Source organism: Ranitomeya imitator, chromosome 2 (genome assembly GCF_032444005.1).
Source record: "Ranitomeya imitator isolate aRanImi1 chromosome 2, aRanImi1.pri, whole genome shotgun sequence".
Taxonomy (NCBI): domain Eukaryota; kingdom Metazoa; phylum Chordata; class Amphibia; order Anura; family Dendrobatidae; genus Ranitomeya; species Ranitomeya imitator.
In genome coordinates, this window is record NC_091283.1 from 797216869 (window position 1) to 797228747 (window position 11879).

At 39.6% G+C, this 11879-nt stretch overlaps 1 protein-coding gene across 4 annotated transcripts in view; it reads left to right on the plus strand.

Annotated features, from left to right (window-relative positions):
• LZTS2 (leucine zipper tumor suppressor 2) overlaps nt 1–10348 on the plus strand; it is a 166085-nt gene extending 155737 nt beyond the window's left edge. For all 4 annotated transcript variants that reach the window (XM_069753732.1, XM_069753733.1, XM_069753737.1 and 1 more), the window contains 3 exons: nt 1199–1792; nt 5393–5662; nt 7169–10348. In XM_069753732.1, the coding sequence (XP_069609833.1) occupies nt 1199–1792; nt 5393–5662; nt 7169–7873 (1569 nt within the window). In that variant the 3' untranslated portion in view covers nt 7874–10348. The remainder of the gene's footprint in view (nt 1–1198; nt 1793–5392; nt 5663–7168) is intronic.
• The last annotated feature ends 1531 nt before the right edge of the window (nt 10349–11879 follow it).

Sequence of the window (11879 nt, forward strand, 5' to 3'; positions counted from 1 at the left end):
TCCGACTAGTTACCCTTGGGGCTTGCTCCCTTACGGCTTTTAAAGAATGTTTTTCTCTGAAGCGCTGCATCGTTTCAGTATCAAACATCTATGGGTGAAACTCATGGTTCGGACAGGATGTATTGGCTTTCAGGCTCCCTTTAAAAAAAAAAATGCTTGAAAAGCAGAATGTGCTTATGCAAAGTTGCAAACAATCTGCCATAATTGACCAGTCACGTCTAGTAGTCTGTAATGACAGATTACTAAATGGCAGAAAAGCAATCTGCTGTTTGCCAGGGAGAATATTCTTGTACTCTTGTAAGATAATGACTGGCCCAAATGGTGGAAATGAGCTATTTTTTTCCTAAAATGATCTTGTGTTCATGGCCAGCCAAAGTCATAATTCATAATTAATAGAGGAAGACCAAACAATTCTTGAGTGACCGATATCTCTGGATTGGATGACTCACACAGATAACTTTAGGTTAGGAGAACTTTTTTTAATTTTTTTCTTCAGATATACGGGAAAGGAAGAGTCGAATTGTTCCTTCTGTTATCTCTAACACTGAGAGAGCGGTCAGGGAAAGCAGAAAGAGTTGTCAGATAGATTTGTGTCACATTTTGCAGACCAGCTATCTAGGTGAAGGACTCTTCTGTGGCACAAGTATAGTAATAGTTAATGAAGACTATTTAGAAAGTTGCCTATTTTTGCATAAAAGAAGCAAATGAACAATAAAAAATCAGTGCCAAAGTACAGTATACACAGCCTTTCACCACATTTTAGAATCCATTTCGTAACATAATTACAATATGCAGTTTGCCATGGCACTGATGCAGGGGTTTCAGACAAGCTAAACCAGTAGGCAAATATTCATGTCATGAGGGTTTTCAGTTACTATCATAGCATTCATTGGTTTGGGTATTATAATTGTACTTTTGTCATTACCATTGGTAGTGAGTGTAAATGTCTAAGATAAGAGTGTAATTTGGCCATCATTGTGATTGGCAACCACTACTGGGCTCCTTCAATCTTCATTGCGTGGACTTTCTAATTTCGCATGTTAGGTTATAAGTTGAACTCAATGGACTGATGTCTACCTTCAACCTTAAAAAATGATGAAACTATTGTAACCTTAAAAATGATGAAACTATTGTGTGCTGTTGTATTGTTTAATTCATGATCCATCAAATATATATTGTATTCTACTTTTTCTTGCAGAACATTGAGAAGACCTTGATAAAACCAACAGCTTTCAAACCAGTGGTGCCGAAAAAACGGAACTCTTCTTTACAATATCTTGTCCAAAGGAACGGAGGCCCTAACTTATCTGACAGCCAAGGAAGTTTACACCTTCTTTTCAATGGCAACTCAATGGGGACGACCGACAAGCACAACTCTCTTAGCTGCAGGAACAGTTCCATCTCTGGGACCATGTCAGATTCTGGCCGGAACTCTCTGTCTAGTCTTCCTACTTATAGCACGGGCTGCAGTCAGCAGCTAGAGCCAGTCAGCATGTCCATGGGACACATTAACTTAGAGAATCACAGTAACATAAATGGTTTTTCTGAGCGAGTGTCCCGAGCACGGACACGTCCTTCGAACTCTGACAGTGGACGCTCCTCTTCCAGTAAAAGCACTGGCTCATTAAGCGGAAGAGGAAACCAGTCGTCAGATAGCGGCTCATGTGATAGGTCACCCATCATCAATGAAGAGATTCTTATCAGAGAGTTGGAGGAGAAGTTAAAAGACCGGGAGATGGAACTACAGCATCTGAAAGAAAATCTGGATGAAAACGAGGCGGCTATTTGCCAGGTTGGGAATTAAACCATTGAAGCCACTGATATTTTATATTCTTTTATACTTATGACAAATCTGAATATTTAGCAGCAAAAATGGTATCTGATCTGCTTCTTGGCACTAAATATTCCAAAAACTCAAAGTCTAGTACAAGTGGATTTCCATAACTTTTTGATTTTTCGGTCAATATGGCCATGTGAGGGCTTGTTTTTTGTGGGATGAGTTGTACTTTTGAACGACACCATTGGTTTTACCATATCGTGTACTGAAAATGGGGAAAAAATTCCAAGTACGGTGAAATAGCAAAAAATAAGTGCAATTCCACAACTGTTTTTTGGATTTTTTTTTTACTATGTTGTCCAAATGCTAAAACTGACCAGTCATTATGATTCTCCAGGTCATTACGGGTTCATAGACCCCAAACATGTATAGGTTATTTTTTATTTAAGTGTTGAAAAAAAAATCCAAAGTTTTGTTTAAAAAAAATTGCGTAATTTTCCGAAACCCGTAGGGTCTCCATTTTTTGTGATCTGGTGCTGGGTGACGGCTTTTTTTTTGTGTGACGAGCTGACGTTTTTAATGTTACCATTTTGGTGTGGATACAATCTTTTGATTGCCCGTTATTGCATTTTTATGCAATGTTGCGGAGACCAAAAAACGTAATTCTGGCATTTTGATTTTTTTACTTGCTTCACCGTTTACCGATCGAATTAATACTTTTGTATGTCTTGCTAGATCAGGCGATTGTGAATGCGGTGATACCAAATATGTGTATTTTTATTTTATTGTTTTATTTTGAATGGGGCGAAAGAGAGGTGATTTAAACTTTTAGTTTTTTTTTTCAATATTTTTAAAAACATTTTTTTTAACTTCTCATTTGCTTCAATAGTCTTGGGAGTCTATTCATGGGAGACTAGGCACACAGGCGATGATCAGATTGCCTGTATGTAGTAGAAATGCTCACGTGCTATGAGCGCCGAACACCAGGTGGCGCTCATAGCAATCCAGCAATGAATGACAATCACAGAGGTCTGCTGGAGACCTCTGGTTCTCATGCCGACTCATCGGGGACCCGCGATCACGTGATTTCCAATGCGCTTCCAGTAAGCGCACATTAAATGCCGCTGTCAGAGATTGACCGGCATTTAACAGGTTAACAGCCACGGGTGGCTCGCGATTCCACCTGCGGCTGTTAGAGGAACATGTCAGCTGTTCAAAACTAGTCGCATGCATTGCTCAGGTGTGATTTTGGCCCATTCTTTCACACAAACACTCACATCCTGAAGGTCCCATGGGCTCCTTCCATGAACTCTGAGCTTTAGTTCCTTCCATAAATTTTCTATTGGATTGAGGTTCTGTGATTGGCTGATCCATCCTATCAGCTCTATTTTTCTTTCTCTGAAAGTAGTTGTGTGTTACCTTGGCTGTGTGTTTGGGATCATTGTCTTGCGAAAATGTCCACCCTTGTTTCATCTTCATCATCCTGGTAGATGGCAGTGGGTATTTATCAAGAATGTCTCAGTACATTTGTCCATACATCAATACTTCAATCATATGAAGCTTGTCAGTGCCATTTGCTGAAAAACAGCTCCACACCATGATGTTTCTACCTCCCACTTTCACTGTGGGTATGGTGTTTTTGGGTTGATATGCAGTGTCTTTTGGCCTCCAAACATGGTGTGTATTATGGCATCCAAAGAGTTCAATTTTGGTCTCTGACCAGACTATATTCTCCCAGTATTTCACAGGCTTGTCTAAATGTTGTTCAACAAACTGTAAATGTGCTTGAACATGCTTTTTGTTCAGCAATAGAGTCCTGTTCGGTGAGCATGCATACAGGCCATGAAGGTTGAGGGCAATACTTATTTTACCCACTGTCTATGTGTGTGTATATATATTTGTGTGTGCGTGTGTGTGTATGTATATACATATGTATATCCATATTTTCTCATTCAAATATTTAATTATGTTTTTTAACAATATAACAAAGTTGAAATACAACATATGACAGCAGCAGTTGATGCAAAATATGTTGCAGTGATCACAAGAAAAACAATGGCATCTAACATCAGGATGATTACAACTAAAATGATAAAATGGTGCCTTGGGGGTGGTATGTAAAGGGGAACGTTCAGGGGAATAAGGGAGGGGGAGGAAGTGAAAATTAAAGAAGCGCTCCTCCCATCAAAGTTTTCATCCTCTTAATTTATTACATTCATCATATTATTTAGCACTGTGTACTTGCAATTGCTCATTTTGCCTTTCTACCCAGTAAATTCTTTTATTTTCTCTGCTTTATGTAGAAAGAGGAAGTCTCTTTTTTTTTTCCTGCAAAAATTATTCCCCTGTTCAACTTCTGACCCAGCTGCTCCCTTCTCCCCCTCAGGGACTTTTGCAGTGACTTATGACTCGTGCAGGGAAAATTGACCTCCTGTTTCTACATGGAGCTTAGAAGGATTCAGCTAATCAGTTTTTAATCACACAATGTCATACACCTATTGGTAAAGAAAATAATTATCTTGGTAGAAGGGTAAAATGAGCAATTGTAAGTACACAGTGCTATATAATGTGATGACTGCAATATATTAAGAGGATACAACTTTTGATAGGAGAAGAAGGAGGAGGAGTGCTTGTTGAAGAAAGAAGAACCAGAAGTAGACAGGAATATGATGTATTATGCTATATCTTTAGTCAAAGGACATACTTGCTCTCAACAATTACGGATGTGCATGTGTTATCTACAGGACCTAGACCTTAAAAAAACAAACAATAGTTTGAGTGTCATTCAGGACACTTGTAAGTTGCTCACTGGTCATAAAGTTACGGGCTAAAAAAGTCCAGGAATGGGATGTGCTTTTTTTCTCCAGGCAGGGGCTATCATTTGATTTGCCGCTAAAAAGAGAGAATTGAGGAGTCAACATTGAGAGCAAGTTAGTGTGGATGATATGTGATACAACAAAGGCTACGTTCACATTTGCGGTGCGTCGGGCGCAACTGCGGCGACGCATGCGCCCCTATATTTAACACGGGGAGGCGCATGGACATGCGTTTTGTTGCGTTTTTTTGGCGCAAGCCTCAGGGCGCAGAGGACGCTGCTTGTTGCATTTTTTTGCGCTATAAAAATGAACGCATGCGTCTCAAAACGCAGCGTTTTGCATGCGTTTTTGTGTGCGTTGCGTCGCCGACGCAGCACACAACAACGCAAATCTGAACGTAACCAAAGCTTTCCAGGGATTGATGGTGAGAGAAGTATGGGAAATAGTACAAGCTAAATTCTGTACACGAGACCAGGAGCTCGATACCCCTGGTCAGGTCCACCATATGTGTAACATGTCACCTTTTGGAGGCGCAATTAGGGTAACCAGGCACCATGTGTGCTATCCGCGCACGGACCATACATATGGAGTGTTTAATGGCCTTTACGAGCCAACAGCTGCTTTTTAGGTTTTATTGGTGACTCCACGGCTCCAAAAATGGCACCTGTTGCTATACATCTATACATATTCATTCTGTATTTCTGTACATGGCTTCAACTCTTGGTCTCCTGGTATAAGTAACAAGGATAATTGCCAGTTAATGGCTCAGACACATTTTTATATATTCTGTCTCAAACAGGTTTATGAAGAAAAGCAAAAACGATGTGAGCTGGAAATGGAGGATCTCCGACAAAGCTGTGCCCTGAAAATGAAGCAGGCTTCTCAGAAGGCTCAGCGGGTGCAGCAGGTTCTGCAGCTCCAAATATTCCAGCTCCAGCAAGAGAAGAAAAAGCTGCAGGAGGATTTCTCCCAACTTCTCCAGGAGAGGGAATTGCTGGAGAAACGCTGCGCTTCATTCGAGAGAGAGCAAACCGAGCTCGGGCCACGACTGGAGGAGACCAAATGGGAGGTATGATGGTCAGTCCACACATGAGGGTTGTACTATGCACTGAGGCGACATTTTAGTTTTAACGATTCTAACTTTTTTTTAGATCCTTCTGGTAACAATATAGCATTACTCTTAAATTATATTAATTATGTTAAATAATTGTTTTCCTTATTTCATAAATCAATATTACACACAAGAATAAGCAACGTTGTCATATATTTTATCAGAGAAATGCTGTTCTTTCTCCTCTTAGATTTGTCATCCACTCTCAGTTCATTAAAGACATACTTTCCCATTACTGAGATAGGAGATGACAGTTGGTGCTTTTAAATTCTATGGAGGGGGAGGAGCTAGAGGCCGACACAGACATTCTACTGCTGAAACGACAGTTATAATTCTCCAAAGAACTTTACGAGCACCAAGTGTCATCTCCTATCTCAGTAATTGGAAAGTCTGTATTCACTGATGATAGAGTTTACCTGTGAATGGAGTATTTTCAGCTTAAAGATCAGTCGAGGAGGAGAAAGGAGTGGATTTCTTCAATAAGTACCGTAGATTACTTATTTTCATTAATAAAAATAAATATACGGTATATCTAATTTTTATTAATTAATAATAAAACATTGTTTACTTTATTTGTTTCGTTACTATTTTAGGGTAACTACCGTAACTGTAATTAAGTGATTCTTGGGTAAAGCTACTCTTAAAGTGTGGCCTATTTTGTGTTTTTTTTTATATTACTATTTTTTATAGTCTGTACCTCTAATATCATAAAAAATGATTGGGTGACCTTTTCTTTTTTTTTTCACCTTTGCATTATATTTTTCTATTGTAGCACCGTCAATATACTATAAAACAGTACTAAGGACCAGGTCTACACAGGTTAAACATACAGTGGGCAGTCGACAGGACACTTATGGGATACTCTATTGTTGCCTAACAGCTTACCACTTGGGACCTCCACCATCAGCAGAATAGGGGCTAGTTTTCTCGCATCGCTGGCCTGACGTTGGGTAAAAGGAGAGGCGAGCAGGAGCGCTTCTCAGGAAAGTCTAAGGAAAGTGCAGAAGCAGTTGATCAATAGTCACGGTCTTTAGTCAGTGTCCTATAAATCTGCTCTGGAAGGGACTTTTTGCTCCTCATACAAAGTGGGAAACAGGAGACACCGGGCCATTGAGTGGGACATTTATGATATAAATTTAGTTGCTAGAGTACCCCTTTAGTTAATTGAAAAATTATATAAGTATTTTAGAGTATACTAGAAAAATGATAATTATGTTGAAGGGGTAGTCCCAGAATTGAAAGCTCTCAACAATCCATAGATGGATTAGAAAGTTATCCTCTGTCCTATCCATAGGCTATAACCTTTAATTCTGGGAATTCCTCTTTTTCAGATTGTATAGCTAGAACAAGATTTGCAGAAAAAAATATACATATTCCCCTAAAATATGTATTGATAAAAACGAAATCCCTGAATGGAAGAGACGCAGATGGTCCATGGCTGACCTGTCATGTTTTCTGTTCTAGGTTTGTCAGAAATCGGGTGAAATTTCTCTACTTAAACAACAGCTGAAAGATTCTCAAGCTGAGCTGTCTCAGAAATCGAATGACATGATACTGCTCCGTTCCCAGCTGAGAGACACTCGATCTGACCTTCAGATTAGCGAGGAACAAGTTCAGGAACTTCAGGACACTGCTCACACGAAGACGCTGGAGTTAGAGGTGTGCGAGAATGAGCTGCAACGCAAGAAAAACGAGGCCGAACTGCTGCGGGAGAAGGCCAGTAAGCTGGACCAGGAGGTGGCTAGTCTCCGAGAAGCCGCCGTAGCCGGTCTTCGACATGGACTTTGCCACTGCTACGAAAAGGAAGATCCATTCTTGCTTTACGAAAGCGATGAAGCCAAAGCACAGCGTCAAAATTCTGACAACCTCCAGAGCCTAAAGCAGTACATGGAGAGATTAAGGGAGACCTTGATGATCGAAAGGAGAAGAAACCAGGAACAATTCGAAAGTTTTGAAGAAGAGCGACGCATATGGCAAGAAGAAAAAGAGAAGGTGATCCGATATCAAAAGCAGTTACAACACAACTACATCCAGATGTACCAACAGAACCGCGAGCTGGAGAGAGACATTAAGCAGCTTTCTCTGGAGCTGGAGGCGAGGGAACTTGATGAATTTGACTTGCATGCTGCTGAGATTCAGTTTGAAGAGATCACAGCCACAGAAATATGAAGCCAAGAAAGTACCACTTATGCCTTTTTTTATTTTTGTTTTGGGGGGGTGGGTACATTCCAACAGTTGGTGTTGCCAAAAAGCAACTTGCCCACATATGCTGTTGCATTTATTGTATAAAACATATCTTGCTTTTCTATTGACAGAGGAACTCGAAAATCTAATGGACGGGACATTATGCACGTCTAAAAATTTCCAAGATGAGTTAATAAGTTCTATCTGACATGTGTGAAAGGAGCCGTATCCGCGCTCGCTAGCGATGCTAACCTTGCCTAATGGACCAAAGCAATGTCATTGGGCAGGAACGTTGACATTATACATTTTGGGTCTTGTTTTTTTTTTACACTCTGTTCTCAGGACAGCCATATTTGTTGTGGTCACAAGGATTAGGATTTCGGGAAGTGACGAGCAAAGATGCTTCCATTGGATGCCTATAAGTGTATTTTAGGGCGCTGCAACCCTGTTTTCTTGCATTCTTTCTCATTTGTCGCTGTTAATATTACTGTAGCCATATTTGTGAATGTTTGGGCTCACATGTAACAGCCGTCATTCGCTTTAGGTTTGTACTCTTCATTAACACTGTGGTAAAATTTAGGTCACCTCATTGTAAATAATGTAAGATAAGAGGTTTTGTTTCCCCCCAAAAAGCAAAATGACTGGTTTTGTAAACTACGACTAGCACCTTCGTCTCTACTTCTTCTTATCTGACAAGAGTAGTCGCTTTCAATCTCAGGTAGGCGTATCGCTAGAGCACAATCATTACACAGACGTCAAATAATACCGTTTGCAATAGAAAGACTAGTCCTTCTCCAAGTTCTCAGAGGGTCTGTAGCTCACTACAATACAACTAAGCCATATGGGACCACCCTCTGTCTGCTGAGAGTTAGAGGATCTCATGCTACTTTTTGTGACTCTTCCCGGAGTTTATCTATTGTGATTACAATGGTATTTATCAATAAATTAATTTTTACAACACTTCAGTAACTTAATTCATAATCTTTTAACCATGATCACTGTCAGAACAATATATACGCTAATCACAGAACTAAAAAAGAACTAAAATCTCTGCTATTCAGATACTAAATGAGATGGGTAACAGTTTATCTACCCACTCACTTTCACACATTCAATATTTGGTCAGTATTTTACATCAGTATTTGTAATCCAGAAACAGGAGGAAAAGAAGAATAAAAATACGTCACGACTTCTGCATTTTTCACCCACTCCTGATTTTGGCTTCCAAATACTGATGTAAAATTCTGACCATATACTGAACGTGACCTATATGTATCAAAAGGCAAATCTACCTGGTTGGTAACGAGGGAGGTGATGACATGAAGAAAAGTTCCTGTAAATACCTCCTTTATCCATTGACTCACTGGAGACTGTACAGAAGAACAGATGACAATGGCTGTGATTGGGAAAAGGTGATAACATGAAAAAAAGTTTCTGCATCTGCAAAGGGAAATCAATGACTGTTAACATGGTGGGGTTTTTTTTACTGTAATTTTTCTTCGTACACAGAACCAGGAAGATGACATTTTTTCTTGCTCCGTCCTGATTATGAATCAGGGCTGCACCCAAGTAATAATGGGCCTGGTATCACTTGAAAGCTTGGCTGATATCCACTACTATAAAATGATAAACCTAATGGGCCCAGGGTAGAGTAATAAAAAAAAAAAAAAATCTATACTCTCTTTCCAAACCGCAGATACTCCTTTGCACTCGATACTGTAAACCCCACTGGTCACCACCATCTGGTGAGGAGGAGGGACTGGCGTTACACGACTCTGCTGCCAATCAGTAAACGCAGATTGGCTGCAGCCTTTACATTCCATCTGTACAGGAAGATAACTTGTTCTTCCTGTTTGGATGAAATGTGATGGGAACCCCTCCGCCCACCCTGTGCTGGAGCTGGATGCTGACGACTGGCTTGGAACACTGTACCAAGTGCAAAGGAGTAACTTTGGTCAAGGAGGTGAGTTCACTTTTTATTTTCACTACTCTGTGCCCATTAAGTTCTACTTTAATAGTAGTGTTCAACCACTTTCACCTCTTTGCGCAATATCATACACATGTACGTGATTGCGGGGGGTGATTAAGTGTGGAAGGGCGAAGGGGCTCAGTAAATATTAAATAGCCGGCATTTAAGTTGCGGCTGTTAGAGATTGACAGCAGCATTTAAATGGAACACTCGCCATTGCACGCCCATACCAGCTCCCGTCGGTTTCTTTTTTATTTAAGATATTTAAAAGAAAAATGTAAAAGTTCAAATCGCTATCGTTTTCTCCAATTAAATAAAAAAAAGAGAAAAAATTTGGTGTCATCACGTTCATAGAAGTCCAATCTCTCGATCCCTTTTTGATCTCTCAAAATATAAATATTAAGTAACCCGATCTGTAAACGTTGGAGTGAGAAAATAGATCAAAACTGGAGAATTGAAATTTTTCTGTCATCACCCCCTCTATAAAACAATCAGCTTGTCACACCAAAAAACAAGCCCTCACGCAGAAAATAACAAATGTTGTGGATCGAGCTAAGTGTCTTGAAAAATGGTGACATAAACCCCTCAATTTTTTTTATTACAAATTTCTGACTTTTTTTTTCTACACTAAACAAATGAAAAAAAAAAATCTTAGTTTATTATCGCTGTAATCATACTGAACTGGAGAATCGTGATTCAGAGTAATTTTTAGTAATGTCTGCTATGTGATAATCTGGCGGCAGCAAACACGAAGTCATTGCACATCATAAAGTTGAAAATATGCAAAAGAAGGGAAATCCGCTATATCCTTATTTTTGTTGCTGTCCGCCATTAGTTACATTCAACGAACCCTATACCCATTAGGTTTTCTATATTTTATTGTATATCTTTGGCCAGCATCATTATCTTTAAGATTAATAAATGCTGAAAACAAAAACACTTTTGAGTAAAATTCCTAAATACCATTGTAATGACATAAGATAAGGGCTAGAGAATGAGCGAAGTCTCACAAAGGTGAGTGTAATAAAGCCAATGCAAAATACAAAGACTTATTCCCATACTTCATGGGTTACTTGTTTGTGAGCCTAATAATAAAACCTGGCGAAATCCAGAAATGAATTCAAATGTCTTTTGTCTTCTATTGAACTACTTGTGTGGAAAATGGTTCATGTGTCACCTCCTTTGTGAAAATACCCTTTAAGAGGGTTCTTAAATAATGGCGGAAAATGAAGGGGTTGTCCTTATTCAGGGGCTTAATCTGTTAGCCAGAATGAAGATCGACTTTAAAGGGAACCTGTCACCCCCTGGGACATACATAACCTATTAATATGGGCAGATTCCCTTTAAATGCTTATTCCTCCATTAGAGGACCATGTATGTACTTAATTACTCATCCAGACCATTGATTTCATGGGGCATAGGGTAATGCTTAATTTTCCCTATTGTGGCTCTGCAGGAAAAATGTACATTTTTCCCTAGATTTCCCCACTGATTACAGCTGAGTCCCAGTTTTGGGAAAACTTTAGATAGGCCTAACGCCGGTTTCACGCGATTCGAGTCGAATCGGAAGACCTAGTCTGACTGCTAAGTCTCCTGACCTGAGCCACTTGCTCCATGACTGTCTATAGGAGGGGGTTGGAGAGCTTACACACTCCGTGCAGATGTTGTCCTTGGTGGGATTTGAGCCACCACCCTGCCCAAATCCTTGTTTGTTAATTTTTTTTACTTTTGTAAAGATGCTAACAATCACCCAAGATCAGATGATTTGGATTGTAAGGGATAATAACTCATGATATACAAAGTAAAATAATGACGTAGGCATTTTTTGAGAAATACGTCAAAACCAAAGAAATGAGCTGGAGCTCGATGTGTAGGAGCATGTTCACACTGTGGTCATTTACCAGATAAAACCCAAGAAAAAAAAACCCAAATGAGCAGATACCCTGCAGTAAATATTAATAGTACATGTAAATAGCATAGAGTACTTAGCTAACACTGTGTTGATCAAAAATGTGTAATGAC